General features: G+C 45.5%; 1 protein-coding gene across 1 annotated transcript in view; it reads left to right on the top strand.

Annotated features, from left to right (window-relative positions):
* Nucleotides 1-18,728, top strand: part of DNAH9 (dynein axonemal heavy chain 9) — a 210,999-nt gene that overhangs the window by 59,068 nt on the left and 133,203 nt on the right. The window contains exons 36-41 of the mRNA XM_026120616.2: nucleotides 393-567; nucleotides 5,332-5,505; nucleotides 6,263-6,470; nucleotides 11,633-11,798; nucleotides 13,317-13,419; nucleotides 15,133-15,372. Coding sequence (XP_025976401.2) covers nucleotides 393-567; nucleotides 5,332-5,505; nucleotides 6,263-6,470; nucleotides 11,633-11,798; nucleotides 13,317-13,419; nucleotides 15,133-15,372 — 1,066 coding nt within the window. The remainder of the gene's footprint in view (nucleotides 1-392; nucleotides 568-5,331; nucleotides 5,506-6,262; nucleotides 6,471-11,632; nucleotides 11,799-13,316; nucleotides 13,420-15,132; nucleotides 15,373-18,728) is intronic.

Genomic DNA, 18,728 nt, shown 5'->3' with positions numbered 1-18,728 from the left:
CTGTAAGTGTAGCTTAAATGAGTGTAAAATGGCAAGATGAAAGGGTTTATTTTATTACTCCTCTATTTGACCGCTTTTGAACTCGTCGTATTCACAGGAAATCATTGCCTTTAGCAAGTCTTCCATTTTACTTCTTTCTAGAGGATCAAAGTTTTAAAATGCTTGAAACTTCTGATTACTATTATTACTTGTATATGTGCCGGTGCAAGCAGGTCTTGGGGGAGAGAATGGGTGTTTTCTTTCTTGCTGTACCAATGGATAAGACACACACTGCAGAAAAGTAAAATGTTAATATCCTGAAAAAGAATTTCAAAGCATGTCTTCCTGGATTGTGAGCAATTGTGTCGCTGGATTCAATTGTATTTCATATGCTGTCAATTTCCATCCTTCAGATTTAAGAAGATTATTCCCATTCCAGAGCAGAGTATGGTTCAGATGTTGTGCTACCTCCTTGAATGTCTCCTGACAAAGGAGAACACACCTCCTGACTGTCCCAAGGAACTATATGAACTTTACTTTGTGTTTGCTGCCGTCTGGGCCTTTGGTGGATCAATGTTTCAAGACCAGGTAAGAAGGAAGCTGCTACTTCAACATCTTCTGTGCCGACCTTTTTTCCCCTTCTTCTACTTTCCAGAATATAGCTCTGTATCACTAATGCTGGCTTCCTGGGGCTTCCATATAGGTAATAATGAACTGGAAACCTTAATGCAATAGTTCCTTTTCCTTTTGTGAAAAACATTGTTATCCAAGGTGTAGCACCAGAATGGAAAGGACGAGCAGTAGAGTGATAAAAGCAGAGCGATGTTTGCTTATGCACACACGTTTCACCGGGAGGAACATTAGGTTAATTTATAGAGGCCTGTGGATGTGCATAATATGATCAAATTAAGACTGACTTGTCAGATGAATATATTGTTGGAACAATGTTTCAGCCTGTGCAGGTAGAAGTTACACTATATAACACCAACCAGCTGATGCTTTGTCACCACTAGATTTTATTAAAGACAGGCAGATGTCAGGTATCAGCTGTCCTAGTTTTCTAATAGAAATATTTAAGAAAGAGAAGTAACAAGCTGAGCAGAATGGGCTTTGGGGATTACTTGCTTCCATTTAAGTGGAAGTATCTAGTGGTTCTGCTTACTTATTCTTTGCTGGGAGGATGCTGTTGAGCCATCAGGGCTATCAGAGAAGCTCACAAGCTTCAGGGCCTTTGGGTACTGATGTCTTCTGGAAGTCTGGCCAGAAGCATCTCAGGTGGACCCTCTGGCTGCTTGAACATCTATGAAAATCTTGTCATATGAGATGTGAACAGGTCCCTCTTTACAATGTGTAAGTTTTTGAGAGTCGGGCCAAAGCTTTTCTGACCTCTTGTCCCTCAGACTCCCTGTTATGCAGAAAAAGCTGCATGGTCACCTTGCTAGCTGACAGGGAGGTTAGGGTTGGCCGTTTTAGGCACTCAGCTTGAAAAACCCTTCTGGGAGTCAGCCGTTGGGCATTCTCTGGCATGAGTTGCTGGACTCTTGGTGAACTGATGTCTGCACCAAAGACTACATTGCTGGAGGGCGCAATCAGAGACCAAGATATTCTTGGGTCATGAGGATTAATCGAACCATACATCACCAGTGGTGTCCCTGACATACAAAGCATACTCATGTCTGAGAGGGAGAGGAAGACAAGGCACTACTCTCCATGCTGCTTCCCACAATACATCTGTCCTGTGGATTAATTGCAGCTGTCAGCCTCTGAATCCATCAGCTTGCATTAGACAAGGTGGGTGTGATCTCTTGCACAGTGATACTACTATAAGACCGAGTTCTCTTGAGGTCAGCATTTGATATTGTACACTTTCAGACCCCTCTTCAAGCCTCGCTGGTCAAAATGTGGGAGAAGCACAGTTTCCCAGCTGAGCTGAAACTCAGTCACTTTGTTAGAAGCTTTACCATGGGTACAACAGGAATCTCTGAAGGATCTTCTCCAGACTTGCCGTGGGAAATACCAGGCTTGTGCTGCTGCCTCTGGCCTCCCTGTGCTGCCCCTCCAGGCCTTGTTCTCTGTCTCTCCCTGAGGACTTATGCACGGGCGAGAGGAAACAGGCATTTCCTTTCACCTCAGCTCCTTGTTCTGCCCCATTTCTTGGCTGCATGGCTTAGTTTGGCACAGCAGGGCTGTCTCTTGATTTCCAAGTAATTGTAAAAGCTGCTGCTGTTTTATGTCTTCCAAATGTTAACAGTAATAATAGACAAGAAGATAATGTGCTGTGTGTCAGAGCCCCGCCACGAAGCTGCTGACATTGGGGCCATCCTTGGCTCTGTTCCACAGTTTTGTTTCCGTGCTTGCAGGATGACAGTCCATCCTAGGTAGGCATTGCTTTCTCCAGACTGATCACTATGTAAGCTGGAGAATTTTGCAGAGGGGCTTAAAAGCATGTGTTGCACCTGGAGCCCTCAACTTTGAGTACCTGGTTTCAGTGGGTGGCACAGTGAGCAATGTGAGTAGCTGGCAAAACCCATGGCTGGAGCTGTTTTGAAAAGCCCCGGTAATGGGTACCACTGGCTCTAGAAATCTGCCTGAGGGAGGGTTGCACTTTTGCTTCTCCCTGCAAAGTCTGAGTGCTTTCCTCTTGGAGTTGCTGGCACTTTGGGGTTGAAAGCTGTGCTTGGGCAAGTGTCTTGTGGCAGCAGAGAGGGTGTTTGGAGAGGGCTGGGTTTCTGCTACATCACTTGGAACCGCACGCTCTGCTCATTTCATCCCCAGGTGCAGAGTACCTCATCCTTAAGTGTGGGTCTGTCTGGTGCAGGCCACTGCTGTTGACGGTTCAGAGACTGACATCTGATCTTTAATGGGCTCATGTCAGGCCTTGTGCTGCCTGGAATATATGTGAGGTCTCTGGAGAGACCTCTCTGACACCATAGCTCCTTCCCCAGCTTGGGCAGAGGTGGTGCTGTTTGCAAGGGCCTCTTGAGTGCACTCTGAGTCTCTTCACTTTCTTTTCATTTGCTTCGCCACTCACCAAAAATGTCTGCTGGGCTGTTCACATTTTCTTCGTGCCAAGGAGTAGATGCTTTGGGAAGTGATGAACAATTGTCGGCCTGGCTCAGGCAAGACTTGGTACTTATCTGGAGCTGCCACTGCCTAGTGGTCATTGAATGACCTTTGAGAGACCAGCTCTCTTGTTCCTTGTGGAGAATTTAATCCTCGATTTCCTATGTGCCAGTTGGGAAGTATTCAGTCCTTGTGTTGTCAATGCAAGATGATTAAAAAAAAAAAAAAAAAAAAAAGGCTTGGCAAAGCAATGCTTTTCCTTGCTTCAGGAGTACAAAACTGCCTTCTAATTATAAGACTTCATAGCTCCTCAAGCAAGTCAGCTGATATGTGGTTGCATAGCAGATGGACAATGCGTTGTCCACGCCATAGCTCTTTTTCTGCATCTGAGAGAGTCAGTCCTTGGCATCGCTTTATGGCCCTCTGCTACTACTAGGCTTTCTTGCATGCTGTCTGCCTGGCTTACTGGGGGAATGGTGGGTCATAAAACAGCATGTTCTTGCTGGGCCTTTGTGCAAGTTGCAGGAGCTGTGTGTGGGCACAGCATCCCTCTGGGAGATTTTACTTTGAGACTGGACTGTGCATTGCTGCTTTTGATGCTCTGTAAATGTCAGAGCTGAGAATACAAGGATACAGCAGTCCGAGTAAGAGCGAGTGAAAGCCTGATGAAAAATGATCCAATATAAAATCTGTTTATTGCTCTCCATTGAAGGTGCCCTTCGTACTGACCTTTTGCTGCTGAAATGTCAGGATAAACAGTCTGGAAGGCTTCCTGCTATTCTGCGCTTTTTGGTGGGTAGTGTGGCCCCTGTATAAAAACAGATGATAGATTTGCCATTTCAAGGCTCTGAAATTAGCAGAAAACCATATGGGGTTTTTATTAAGGAAGCAGTTTGAGCTCAGCGCAATTCTGGCAATGTAGCTGGGGATGGAGCGGCCCCGCTTAACTGCTCTGTTAGGGAGGGCGGGCAGCATGGCACAATGCAGCTGCAGGCAGTTTGGCTGTGCAGGCGTAAGGAGACCCTTGTGAGAAAGCTTTTGCCAGTGTTGCACATCCCTTTGCACTGAAGGCTACTCTGCTGCCAATGCTGAGGAGTTATAACAACAGGAGGATGGAGAATTACAGTTATTCTAACTCCGTGAATAGCACGAGACTGCAAAATCCTGGATACAAATAATGTGTTTTTAAAATCCTCTGGTCTGTTGACGGACGGTGGCTCAGGAGAATTTATTGTTCACTTAGTTCAGTTCAGCTTAAAATCGTTGTTTCTGGGTGGAGGTTTAGTGGTTATGTGAAATGCGTTGGTGGTCCCAGATGGGCTTCTGGACAAGGAAAGCATATCAAATGGCTATGAGGAGGAGAGATTTGCAGATGCTTCAGGAAGAATCTATGATGTTAAAGCTGGCTGTATTTTACATCCAGTATCTTACAGATGTCTCCTTAAGAACATTTTCCCCCTCCTTCCCCTGTCCACTCTTCCCCAGGGCAGAGTGCTGTAATTCCCGTTGTCTGGGTGGGAAGTCATTTGGACTAAGTGACTTGCCCAGTGTCATATCGGACATCTGTGACAGAGAAGAGAACTAAACACATTTTGCAAGCCCTGACCTAGCATCTAAAGCAAAACTATCACCTCAGCTGTTAAAAAATTCAGATGCCCAGAAATCTGTATGCATAGAAGGACGTAATGGGGAAAGACAGGAAAGTAGCTGCTTCCAGGGCAGTAGGGCAGCACAAAAACAGAGCAGAACCAGGGGGGCATGGTCCCTTTCTAATGCTTTGGTACACTGGTGTCTGCAGTCCTCATCTCCACGTAAGAACATCGTGGTTTGAAAAAAAAGGCCAGAAGACAACAACTAAGTATTAATGGATTGTTGTGATTTATGAGGAAAGGCTTTAATATGCATGCTCTGACTAACCATGACCAAGGATGTAGACGGATGTTGTGTCCTTGTCTGTTGGAAGAAGTAGGCACCAAGAATCAATCAAGCGGTCTGTTTAGTCATAGGCACGTATTTCTCTTTTTCAAATTGATCCATCTATCTCATCTCAGACATAACAAGAATGATCAACACAGAGGATGAATTATTTAGGTGAATAAATAGGAGTGATGAGATGAAATGAAGAAAATGAAAAATTAGGCTTAATAATAGGAAAAAGGATAAGATCCGTTACGCTGTGGAATATGTTTTAAGGACCAATCCCACTCTGATGGCCTGGTATGGATAACACTTTCCATCACTAATGAATTTCTCTAGATTAGCATATTTCCTTTGCCTTTTGTCTTGCAGCTTGTAGACTACAGAGTGGAATTCAGTAAGTGGTGGGTGACAGAATTCAGGACTATCAAGTTTCCCTCTCAGGGAACAGTCTTTGACTTTTACATCGATCCAGAAACAAAGAAGTTTGAGCCTTGGTCCAAACTTATTCCCCAGTTTGAATTTGATCCAGAAATGCCATTACAGGTACGTGAACCTTTTTGTTAGGGAAGAATATGTGCACGTTAGTGATTGTGCATGGGTGTTTCAGTGAAGTCTCATGAGGAGTCAAACATTTCATACTAAGAATGGCATTCTTCATGAGATACGACTAAGTCCCCTGCTTTCTTTCCTGTGTGTTGACTGTGACAACACATCTCTAATTAGTCTTTGAAATATGACTGATGATGTACACCAGGGACAGACTCAAAGCCATCCCAATTACTAAGCAGTTGGTGTGTTAATGGAAGTGTGTGTCCAGAGTGCATTCAGAGAGGTGAAGTTTGGCTGCGGAGCAGAGAGAAATGGGATGTGAGACAACAGAGCGACAAAGCCCTCAAGACACCGCATCATTGTTCTGTGCCTGGCCAAAACTAGAGATGTTTTCATGATTTGGACAAAAAACGAAGGTTTCTGCAGATAGAGAATTGTTTTTGCCACCTATGCTTTTCTTTCCTTTTATAAGTGCAATGTGAGAAGTTGACTTGGAAAAATTGTTACCGTTTTAGCAAAATATGTGCTTGTGAGGAGATCCAGATGCTGCTCCCAGCATCCGATTGTCAGAGTTTCATTTCTGCAGACAGTTTGCTGTAAACTGGCAGCAGCCTATCAGTCTTTTCTCTTTGTGATCCATAAACTGGGGTCTCTTCACTCATTGCTGGCTTCCCCAGTTTATCTTCTCCCCTGATTGTGGTGTGGGAGTTAGTGATGGGGATCACTTATCTGCTCATTATCCCCTTCTCAGGCTTGTCTGGTGCCCACCACTGAGACGGTCCGTGTGCGGTACTTCATGGACAGGCTCCTGGAGCGCCAGCGGCCGGTGATGCTGGTGGGGAGTGCAGGCACAGGGAAGTCTGTGCTGGTGGGAGACAAGCTGTCCTCTCTGGATGTGGATGCGTACGTGGTGAAGAACGTTCCATTTAACTACTACACCACCTCCGCCATGCTGCAGGGTAAGTCAGGAGCCGAGTGCTTCTGCCTGGCAGATTACTGAATTCCCAGGGTGTCTGGGGGGGCACATTGGGGGTTCAGAGGTTGGTGTTCACTGTGGCACTTGGAGGGAGACCCAGGAGCAGGATGCTTTCTGTGATTGCTGCACTGATGCTTGTAGACTCGTGAAATTCTGCAAGCTGGCAGAATGCCCTGGAGTCTGGCAGGGGTGGGATGGCACTGTAGCCCAGATGCATGGGAAAAATCCCGTGTCACAAAACTCACATGCCTTGGAGGAAAAAAAAGGAAAAAAAAATCCCCCAAACCCTAGGGACACCAGACACTCGATTTTGGGCTATATGCCATTTTGCAACAGGAGAATTTGAATGCTAAACACCAAGACTCTAGTTCAGGACTGTTGAAGCATATGCTTAAATCTGCTATTTTGTACAACATACAGCTCATAATGAAGTTGAGGTGTATATTTAATATGCTTGAATTTAAGCCCGTGCTGAATAGGATGGGTTTCTTGGCTAGGATCCAAACTGTCCTCAGGGTGCACTGATAGGAATTGCATCCCAATTAGCACTGAAGATGGTGCTAAATGATATGTGGAGGCTACCATCCAAAGTCTGCCGCTTCCTGGTGCTGCCCTTGGTGTCCTGTCCTGCTGCAGCTTGACATGCTCCCGTGGAGCAGGGCTTGTGTGCCCACCTCCAGCGACAGCACTGCCATGGGGCCCAGAGCCCCAGGGAGGTTCTGGCCCTTGGGAAGTCCACGAAAGTAGCGCTGACAGGGATTTGGGCAAATCAGTGAAAAACGAAGTTTGGGACCAAAACTTTTATTAATTAGGTTGGTTTTACTTGAAATAGTCCCTTTAGATGGGAAAGGAGGGAATTCGTGAAGAGAGAGATTCCTTTTGAATTGGCATTTTCACTTGGAATTGAGCTAGAGAGGTAAAATAATTTTTTACATGTGTTCACTAAGCAGGAGTGAAGCAGCCGGTTTTCCATTTTATCGAATTGAATGGAAGTAGTGGGTCAGCATGAAACAAAACGCTACTTTTATATCATCCATCTAAAACCTCATTTGACGTGACCCAAATGGCCTCCTGGTCCCAAAAATCCTCCTGGTCCCCCAGCCCTAAATGGGAGCACTGTCTTTGGGGCATCAGTGAGACCGAGGATTTGGCCTTGCCAGCCTGTGTTCCTAGTGACCAAGGATTTCAAACTGGGGACAAACCTGTGTTTTCAGTAAATCTGACTGGTCAGGGACCTGCCGCAGGGCTCCTGGCCTGCATGAGTGATGAGTGAGTCAGTGTGTATTGAGGAATGAGGAGAGCACCACCCCATTTGTTTGTATTTATTTGCCACCAGCAGAAAAATGGGGCGGATGGGGAGGCTCTGAGGTCAAGACACACACAGGAGACCTGTCCCTGCTGAAGGACAGTAGGGGAGGGCGACGGGACTGCCCTAGCTTGCCCTGCGCTCAGCTCTCTGGCTTTCCTGTTCACCAATCTACCAGCTTGCTTCACAGCATCCCTGTGGCTAAACATTTGACGTATCTTATCTCTCCCGGTTCCCCTTGCGCATCCCACTGAACAGCAGCGATGGCAGGAGAAAGCACCTCTGTGTCTTCTGCCAGGGCAGAAGGAGCATCAGAGCCCCCACTACCAAGTGGTGCCAGGCAGGGCCATGCTCACAGCCCAAAGCGATGGCGAAAGGCAGTTAGCAGCCGTGGTAGCAGTGGAGGACTTATGCAGCCCTGGGCTCTGCCAGGCTCCAAACAGCGCAGGAGCTTTAACAGGGGTGTCAGAGCTTAGAGTTGCGCTCTGGTACTGAATCATCTGCAGGGAGATGACAGCGCAGGCTGCTACTTGCAGAGTGGACAGTGTCGTACATCCATGCCAGAGCTTTCTGAGCTGGTTAGGGGCAGGTTTGCAAGGCTTGTTGGTCCTGCTGGTGACAAACCTCTTCTAGGCTCTCCCACCCTTGCTGATCGGTGTCCAGCAGGAAAAGCGTCTGCACGGGGGATTTCTTGCACGTGCCTCTTGGCTCACAGCGTGAATGCAAATTATTATGGTTCCTTCAAGCAAAACGCAGGTGAAATCTCACCTTGTAACCAATCTGTAGTGCTGAGTGGGGTGATCATGATAACTTCCCATTTCCCTTCCCAGGTGCCTCCTTTACCTTTTCTCCCCGTGTGGGGTTTCAGTAAAACGCCCTTGAACCGGTACGTGGGCTGAGCTGTCTGTCAGCCCAACTAGCTGGGCAGAGGAATGTGCGCTCTCATTTATCTCAATGTGGGTGGTGTGAATGCCTGCAGTCGTTGAGATTTATATAGACAGATCTGGCGATGTTTCCATATTTACGCTGACAGTGAGCTATGGTCGGAGATGGGGGCTTTCTTCCTCTGCAGATCCAAACAAGTCGTCTTGCGCGCGAACGAAAGTGTGTGAATGAAGACGTGGCTGTGAGATTTGTGTCGGGAGGCATGATTTATACTGCTTGGCATAGTTCTCTGCTCATTTTTTAGAGTTAATTTGTTCTTTTTATGTGTACTTTGTCAGTTGAGGTTTTTTTTTTCCCCCAGCAGGCAATTCTTTAAATTTGTAAAACACGGATACAAAGCAGTGATTTTTTTTTTTTTTCTTAAAGTAGTAAAAGTGAAAGCTAGTAATTTCTTAGACAAAATGTCTGCCGATGCACAGATTTATAAGGAATAGAGTGAGAACCTTTTAGAGACAGCATGACTACGTGATTTAAATCCTTGGGGTCCTTTTGGCTTACAAAATAGGCATGTGCATAGGAGTCGAATGGAGCTGGGCATCCTCTCTGCCCAAGCCTGGGGCCGATTAGTTGGGGTTTCTTTGGTGTATTTCGACTGAGTATCACTCTCCATAGCTTTAGTCATGCTCCTGAAGCTGCCACTTCTGCTCCGCACCCTCTTCGAGGTCTGCTTCTCCTTGCTCCTTTCTGTGATGCAGCCCCATCTTTCATGTGCTCCTCCTCTCTCTCTGCTCCGGTGATTCAGCACCTTTCCACTCTAGTTCTGCCTTGAGAAAACTGCAAGAAACTTGGTTTTCCCTCTGTCAACAGCCACCAGGAAAGAAGAATTACACGTGCTAAGTCTCATTTCCTGGGAATGTTTCTTTTGGCAGTTATTTGAATGTGTCAGGATTTCAGAGGTAGAGATATGTACCCTTTATTTTATTTATTTATTTTTTGTGAGATACTGCTTCAAATTAAAATGCAACTTTCACGAACATGTCACTCGATCCCCAGTAATTGCATTTCAGTATGATGAATCTCCTGCATACTTGTTTAACCTCAAAAATGGCTGATTTTATATGTTAATTAAGAACTAATTAAATTTAAATTAAATGCTTATTTGAAACACTTAATTTAACTTGCTACCAGAAATCTCAAATATTGTGATTTTATTGAAGGGAGAGAGATACTCCACTGAGGAAAGATTCATCATTTTTCTTAGCACAGTACATTCCTTTGTGCAGCAAACTGTCTGTGACAAGAAATAAGCTGAATTTTGACTAGTGGGAAAGAAAAGCTGTCGGAAATGCACTGAAGCAATGGAAAAAAGGCATTTTTAAAAATATAAATATATAATTGGTGGTCTGAAAAAAGCAGAATATAAATCTTATAAATCTCCCTTAATTACTTTAACACATTATAATGCATGGATTAAATGTACATTCTAACAAGCAGATTTTTATAAAAATTCACAGTCTCATTTATGTTTGCCAGTATTCCCTAATTAGAAAGGATTACTATTTACCATGCTGCTTGTATGGCACGTTATAGGTCTGACCAAAAATGTATAAATGAAAGAAACCCTGCCTACAGCTATCAAAAAGTAGTGAGCCTCTGAGACCACAGACGTTCTCAAAGTAAGCACAGGGCAGAAAATGCATCCCAAGATCTGGGCAGAGGATAGCTTTTTCTGTTTGTTTTTCTACTTACTCAGTAGAGGTTGTTTGGGCTGGAATCAAAAGAATTGATAGCCTATAAAATGTTATGTGCAGTAATGTGAAGTGATTATGTTAAATATCAGCCTAGAGCTGTAGGTATTCACAATGTTTTATAAGCTAAAGCAATGTACAACCTCACCCTTCTGCTAAAACAAATGAAGATCTTCCAAAACTTTGAAAAAAGAAACTTTTTTCTGCATACTTTCCCTTCCTCATGAATGACCCAACTTACAACAAAAACTGGTGATAATGTTGTTATAAAATATTATATATGTAATATATAATAATAGTGAATATTATATATATATATATATATATATATATATATATTTATTTATTTTCCTGAAAATATCTAGGAATTTGGTCCCAAATCATCTATTTCTTTTGTTGGGGGGGGGGGGGGGAGAGAGGAGGCGGGAGAAGAGCACCTACATTCACAAAATTAGCTTTGCTCCTGAACAGCAACTCACAGGCTCTTCAACTTAGCAGCATCTCCCTTGTTCGGGTGCCCAGCCATTACTATGTGTATTAATGGAGTAACCTCTATATTGCCTATGGAGGCAGCAGAGAATATCTCAGCGTGTTGTTATATGGATCAGAATAACCTCAGCAAACATGATTTTGCTAGAGAAAAAGAACAGAAGGAATTCAGAAGACTTTATCTTGCAGGAAAACCTTTTGTTTGCCCAGAAATAGACCCATTTTGTAGCAGACTGTTAATCTGACGTATTTTATTTGAAATGAGGCATTGAGAACTCTCTGTTTCGGTTTAAATCGGACTGAAGACCTGCCCGAGGGCCTCCTCCAACCCCATGCTGGGCATCCAGCAGCTCTCCAGACACAGTTCAGAGATGGCCACTGTCCTGCTCTCCCACAAAAGCTAGTGAGAAACATCCTGTGTCAAGACCAGCTGTTCCTCCAAACAAGGTGATGAGCCCAAAGTTAAGTGCTTGCTGAGGTCCTGGCTCTGCTGACACATCTTTTGGCTCAGCACAGCTCCCAGCCCTGCCTCTTCTTCTGTGGCTGCTGGCAAAGCCAGTATGCTGGTGCCTGTATGGCAACCTCTTCTGTCCTGGCATAATATGGATTTGAAGGTTTTGGTGGCTGTCTTACACCAGCGGTGTAGTTGATTCCGCTTTTATTTCTACAGCCATGACCCTCCCAGCAGTTCAGCTTTGCATCTCTGCTTCCTTACAGCTGTGCTTGAGAAGCCTCTGGATAAAAAGGCTGGTAGAAACTATGGCCCTCCTGGTACCAAGAAGCTCATCTACTTCATCGATGATATGAACATGCCTGAAGTGGACGCCTATGGGACGGTGCAGCCCCATACACTGATCAGACAGCACCTGGACTATGGCCACTGGTAGGAGACTGTTTGTACTTTGTCATCCAAGACCTTTTTGTTCTTACGTGGTTTTAAGATGGGGTTCAAGAGGAAGTCAGAGTGCTCTTCCCCCTTCCTTGCCTGTGTTTGCTGCTCGCGTCTTCCTGGGCTGCAGCTGATCTGGGAGGGAGGCTCCGCTATGAACAGAGAGTCTTGTGCACACTCAGGGGTTTCCCTCTTCCCCAGCAAGCAAACTCATTCACTTGCAGCCTGTTTGAGAGGTGTTTGCTGCCTCTTGGCTTGTTTTGTGACTGTGGTCTCAATCCTTATCCTGCAAGGTGAGTGTGATGCTGTACACTGAGGCAGAGAAGGGCGATGGATTTGGCTTCTGCTGTGGAGAAACATCCCCGCTGAGTTCCTGCTGTGGGAACCTGATACTGTTTTCAGTCAGGCAGCAAAAAACAAGCATTTTCTAGGCAGGGGTAATTTGAAGAAAAACAGTGATAGTGTTTTGGAAGGAGATGGGCACACTTTACATTTGTAGCCGGTAGCACTGCAAGAGACAGAAATATTCCCAGCTCTTCTGTGCTGTGAGTGCAGCGGTGGGAGTCATTGCAATTTCCAGTTTCCTCAGCCATGCAAGGACATAAGCTGGGCAGAAAGCTTGTTTGGGCTGGTACGGAGGCAGGTGAGGAGATATGCAAATTTGGGGCTATGGATGTGAGGGAAATGGATCAGAAGGTGCAAATGGGAGTTAGGCAGAAGGGGAAAGATGTTTGAGCTCGTCTTACAGACTGGATCTGTGGAGGCATGCGTAGAGGCAGGCTGTCAGAGGTCCCCTCTCTGTCATATTTGAGCTTTCTGCTCCCTGTTCTCTGTTGCTGCAGGCAGGCTCAACAGCACCCGTCCGGATGTCAAACACTTTGCGCTCCCTCTCACAGCACTTTGGGGCTGCACCTTGCTCCGTGTCAGCCAGACGGGATGGCAAGGAGTGAGATGGGCAAAGCGCACTGCAACCCTTAGGCTGCTTGTGTGGTCAGGTCCCTCTACCCCCTACCGCCCCACCCTCAATAATAACCCTCACAGATTTGCTGTTTGGGCTGTGTCTGCTGCTCTGTCTGCAGGGACCTGGTCCTTCCCATAAAACGGTAGGTGGGCAGCTGCCATCTGCAGTAGGCAGCCTGCTTTGCCCGTGTCCCAGCCTGGCTCAAACCAGATGTGTTCCTGTGATTTCCTGCAGTTTCCATGTGTGTGAATCGTACCACCTTCGGGCTTTGCTCAGGGCTTATGGTTAGCTGATAGAAATACTAGCAATGGTTGTTAAATCCAAAAGGCTTCCACTAAGAGCAGGACTCACGTACAAACACACAGGGAGGCCTGAGCTCTGCCTTGAGAGATGCAGAGTTTGATCCCAGATTTCAGTGCAGCGCTGAAGATGGCCTGGACATCAGCAGTGTGCGGTCCTATGCCAGGCTGTCCTGAGCACGCAGCAGGAGATGCAGCAGCTGTCGCTCATAGGCTGTGGTCGCTGTGATGCTGCTTCTGTTTTGCTCAAAGGTACGACAGGACCAAGTTATCACTGAAGGAGATCATGAATGTGCAGTATGTGTCGTGCATGAACCCGACTGCAGGGAGTTTCACCATCAATCCACGTTTGCAGGTAAAGCGCTGCACAATCTCGGGCATTGCTGATACTACTTTGGGGCAGATTATGGCTGTGACCCTACAGTTCAAATGCCAGGCCGGAGGAACAAAGCTGGCAGATCCTGCTGTTGTTTTATCATTCATTTTAGAAGTGACATGAATCCACTGAGTGACCATTATTCATAGTGGTGAAACAGCAGACTGCTCCCTTATTTCTTTTTTTCTTGCATTTTCCTCACATCCTGCTGCTCAGAGTTGGAGACAAAGTTGCCAGCCAACTTAATACCTACTTTCAGGATAGCCTTCTGGTTAGTAGAAACAGATTTTGCCTTCAGTTAGCTAATATTTAGCTCTGGAATATAGTTCATAAAAACTTTTTGGTTTTTAAAAATTTCCTGATAGAGCTGGTGGTGTATTCCCATGATGAAAAAAAAATAAAAATAAAAAGGAATACAGTAACACAGCAACTAGTCCTGATGGTAAAACAAATATAAATTTTGGAAGAGATCTTAAACCTTAGGGCTTGCTTTTGGGGAGTTAGAAAGCAGCTCAACCTTCGGACCTAGAGCTGATTATTATCAGCTCTGAGGTCATTTATCCCTTCCTCTGAGCTGTGAGAGGGCAGTGGCTGTCTTAGGGCAGGAGGGTAGACCCTGTCTTGGAGGCAGTTTCGCTATTGCCTGTGTGTACAGATCACAAATGAGCAGTGGTCCTGTGGGCATCTGAGGGGGGCAAATAACTGCCAGACAGGCAGTGCCTTTCCCAGCTGTTTATCAGGTATCAGTCAGTCATGTATCAAACACTTTGCCATGCCGTAGAGGGAAGCTTGCCATCTGACTATGAGAAATGCCCTGGGAAATGGGGTGCAACTGCAAGAGCAGGCATGTCACAGCAGTGTGGCTGCGACAGGGAGAGCTCCTGCTCTTTGCTGCTGCGTGCAGGAACCCAGCTTACGCCGAGGAAACGGTAGACCAGAGAGCAGAATTGGTTCCCTTTCTGGACAAGCTCCTCATGAAAGGAGTTAGCCAAGGCCCTGGCCCCTTTTTAGCAAGCTGCAGCATGTTGCTAAAATGAGGTGCCCCTCAGCTGGAAATGTGCATCTTCCCAGTCTTTGTAAGCCCCCAACCAAGAGCAGGTGGTGGGGATCTTCTGGGAGATTGCTCCTTTCAGGGGCTGTTCCCAACAGGCACCATGGCCATGGCTATCCCATTTTGGGAGGAAGAGAGGTTTAGTGGATTGGGGGTGAGCCAAGCATTACCATAAACTCAAAGTCAGAGAACAGGCCGTGGGATGCTGTATTTAGTAGTACAGATGAAGCCTTGAAAATTAGGATTCTGTGAAACGGGCTCAGAACAAAGAAACCAATCCAAAATTGTTGCTAGTTTAAATCATGGTTACTGTAACACAAGTTCAGGTTAAGTACACTGAATTTGAGGCATTGAAATGCAATGCCTGAGATGGAGGCTGGTCTCTGTCAGAGGTCAGTGGGACCTTCAGAGGCCCTTTAGCCTTTAAACAGGCTAACTTCTGAAGGTAGCAGTTGTGAAATGTGTTTGAAAATACCTTATTTAGATAACAAAAAAAGTCACTTGCAAACTTCCCTCCGCTGGAAAGTCAGAACAGGGAAATGGATTTATTCCAGATTGAGTGCAAGTCTCCAAGTACATTTTGTTGGAGAGGTGATTGCCCACTTCTCTGATCTTTCCATGTGTTCCTTTCTCTTCCTCAGCGTCACTTCTGTGTCTTTGCCCTCTCAATCCCTGGGCAGGACGCCTTGTCCAGGATCTACAGCACCATCTTAATGCAGCACCTGGCAAATGGGAATTTCTCAGGGGCTGTGCAAAAATCGGCTCAGCAGTTGATCAACCTGGCCCTGGGCCTGCACCAGAAAGTGGCTGCTACTTTCCTGCCAACAGCCATCAAATTCCATTACATTTTCAACCTGAGAGACTTCTCCAATATCTTCCAAGTAAGTGCAGTTACTGTCCTTTGATAGTGTCTGGGAGCCTGGCCCAAAGCAGTGTGAGGAGGTCGTGGATGGGTTCCCCTGACCCAGCTAACCTTGGTGAGGAAAATATAATCTCCCCACCTAGAAAATGGCAAAACATATTTGCCCCCAGGAAGAGGAAAAAGAAAAAAAGTTTTTTCTGGTAACCTAGGCCCTTTCCCTAATTCCCATTTGGTTTCCTCGTTGTTAGTCACCCATAGTTTTGAGGAACCTCAGGTAGAAGCTTATTTGCTGTCCAGCCTCCTGTGGTCAAGAGGAGGGGATAAATGTCTCTGGAAGCAGGTGCTTGTCGTCCTATACCGGCACATCCGTGTAGCTGCTAGATGGTCAGGTACTCAGCACGTGCACAAAGGATGGCGTTTAAAGAATTGATAAATTACTTGAATTGAAGGCAACTCTGACTGAGTTACTGAAACTGAATTACCACTGGAGCCCAGTTCCCTGCAAAGGGGAGGTTTCTAGCCTCAGCTGTTAGGCATCAGAAATATTTTCCTGTAACAATGGCAGAGGCTTTCTTTCCTTAAAAATCTCATACTTTAAAACAGTAGATACTGCTGTTCAAGGAGCCTTTGAGCAGAGGCTAATCCTTTCAGAGTTTGTCTGATTAATAAAAGCTTGAGAAGGTTCTCAGGACCCAATTTTAAGAGGTCTGAAATACCCCAATCCATTGTACAACCCCGGCTTATAATTTCTTGCTATCCTTGTCATTAACGTCTGTTTTACAAAGTAGGTAGAGAAGGTTCAATGCCTTGTTGTTTGGTACATCAGATAAGAGTAAAAATAATGATAGGCAATGGCAAATCCAAAAATGGGACTGTGAAAAAGCTAATAACTCCATTGTGTCAAGGAGGCATAAACCTGTCACTCACGCATGGCTAAACATCATCAGTCTTTGGCTTTGGACTTGGGTCATTTTAAATCCTGGCTTCTAGGTAATCTATGCTTTGAAAGGCTGAGAAGGGAGGAAAGAAGCATATCTATGGGAAATGTTGATATTTAACTGTGGTCTGTTTGAAAGGTGCTCAGGCTGTGAGATATTAGAAATCATCCTGCCAGATCTGGATGCTGGGCAGGTGCAGTGATAGGAGCTCAGATGGCTTTTAGTCCATCACATGGCTCCAGGAGGAGAGGAATTTGGCTTCTTGGGCTCATTAAATTTATTTAAATTTTTGTTCAGTTTTTCTTGAAATCCTTCCTCACCTTTTGCTAATACTTTTTGATGTTTCCTTACCTTAGGTATTCCAGGGTTTTTGAGATGTTCTGATTTCCTATTTAGTTCTGGTTTTGTGAGAGGTTGCCGGAACACAAAATTCTTCCTGAAATTGAGGGTGAAAGAAGCTCTAGACTCTGAGAATGCATTTCCATGTGCTACGGTCATTTTATTTTCATAGATTCAGAGAATAGTTTAGCTCAGAAAGGACATTTGGAGGTCTCTGGTCCCAACCCCCTGCTCAGAGCAGGGCTAACTTCAAAGTTAGGTCAGGTTGTTTGGGTGAGTTTTGACTGTTTCCCAGGGTAGAGATCCCAAAGCCATTCTGGCCCCTCTTCACCATTAGACTCACCCTATGGTGAAGGAGGCAACGAAAAAGTGGAGCAGGGACATCTGAGTTTCCTTAGCCTTTGGGAAGATGGAGAATAGGTGGATGTAAAGCTTGTGGGTAGGAACATAATACCTTTTTCAAATTCTCTTAATCCCAGACAAACAATCAAACGTGGAATGTATAATAGCTGCATATATAAGAGGCATTTGGGGATTGCTTTTACACCAGCTATCTGAAATTATAAAAGCAGCTGATGATAACTGGTATATGGCACAAAACATATGCAAATTGCAGCTCTGGAGGAGTCAACCCTTGGAACTTGCTGCCTCTATATTGTATTATTGCTGACTCTGCACAGGTTGTTAACAACAGCTCCATTTGCAATCTGTCCAATGGTTCTGTCGTTATCATATCATATTAGATATTAATACTGTACCTAAACATTTAAGTAGTGCCTTACAAGCCCTGCTTGATTCCTTTTGTCAAAACTGCCTCACAGCTCTTGTTATAAGGAGTCCTGTGCTAATTGTCTCATTACAAAGCACTCCAAGAACCTGAACCTTAATTGCTCCAGCTAATGAAGAATGAATGAATTTGAACCTATCTGTACGTGTGAGTGTTGCACAAAAAAGAAAGACTGCCCTAAAGAAACAGTCGGCAGACAGACTTGTGAACTTCTTTCATGTTTGCCCTCCTGTGCCCAGCAATCATTAGCACTTGGCTGATGTCTGTGTTGCTCAGCATGAAAGAGGGCACAGGCCTCATTCTAGGATTCACCTGAATGTGAAACTAAAAGGCATTCGCTCCAAATGACTGCAAAACGCAGTGAGACACAATCAATAACATTTGGCTAGGCAAATAAAGGTATTGCTGAAACTGAAGGGAAAAAGAGCAGCCCATGAGCCCAGGGGCTGGAGGTGCTACTGGACGCGTGAGTTAACTCTGCCAAGTAATGTTCACATTTGCCCTGACTACGCTGGAATGACCCTCTCTTGTGATTTGAGCCCTTGGGTAGGAATCCTCTTTGCCTGGCTGGTCATGCTCCTTTCCCTCAGGAGGGGAAAATGAGCATTTCTGGGTGTGATTTAACTCCTAAAGTAAATATGGAGAAGAGCTCAGAGGAAGTGTGTTTCTGAAGCACCCCTTTCCGTAGTGGTGAAAGGAGTTCAAGGTAACTGCTGTATGGTCAGACAATGACACCGTGCAGGTCTAAGGTGGGATTTGGCTCTAGGTTAGGATGCTTGATTTCGGGGGTGTGAGGTACCCAGGTTCACCGTGTGCTGTGAAGTGCGGAGGCAGTCCAGCTCCCTGGCAGGGACACAGCTATGATTTCGTTTGTTTGCTGAAGCTTGGGTGTCTAGCATCAATTGAAACATGTCAGGACATCCCACCTGCACTCCAGCTGCTGTAGAAGGATGCAGGTGTCTTCCTGTGTCGTATCTGCATGCCCTGTGTGGCTGTCCTGACTGAACTGGCTGAGCTGTACCGCTCCCCTGGTTTTCGAGTAGGTAATCACAAAGTGAAATCTCACCCACTGCGCATGCAGTCACCTGCACCTAGGTTTAGGTGTCTTAATCTCAAACTTAAACCAGCCCTGAAATCCTCCGAGATAAACCATCCTCCTGTTGTTGACCTGAGAAAGTCATGGGCAATCCCAAATATTCCTACTGCATGATGATTTTCTCTGCTGTTTTCAATTGATTTTGTTTGTGGACTTCACTTTCAGCTGGAGAACCCAAAATGACCCAGTATTTTACGCAGTGGTGTGCCACTGCT

Source organism: Dromaius novaehollandiae, chromosome 18, assembly GCF_036370855.1.
Source record: "Dromaius novaehollandiae isolate bDroNov1 chromosome 18, bDroNov1.hap1, whole genome shotgun sequence".
NCBI lineage: Eukaryota > Metazoa > Chordata > Aves > Casuariiformes > Dromaiidae > Dromaius > Dromaius novaehollandiae.
Note: the sequence above shows the minus strand (reverse complement) of the source record. Positions and strands in the feature narration are given on the sequence as shown.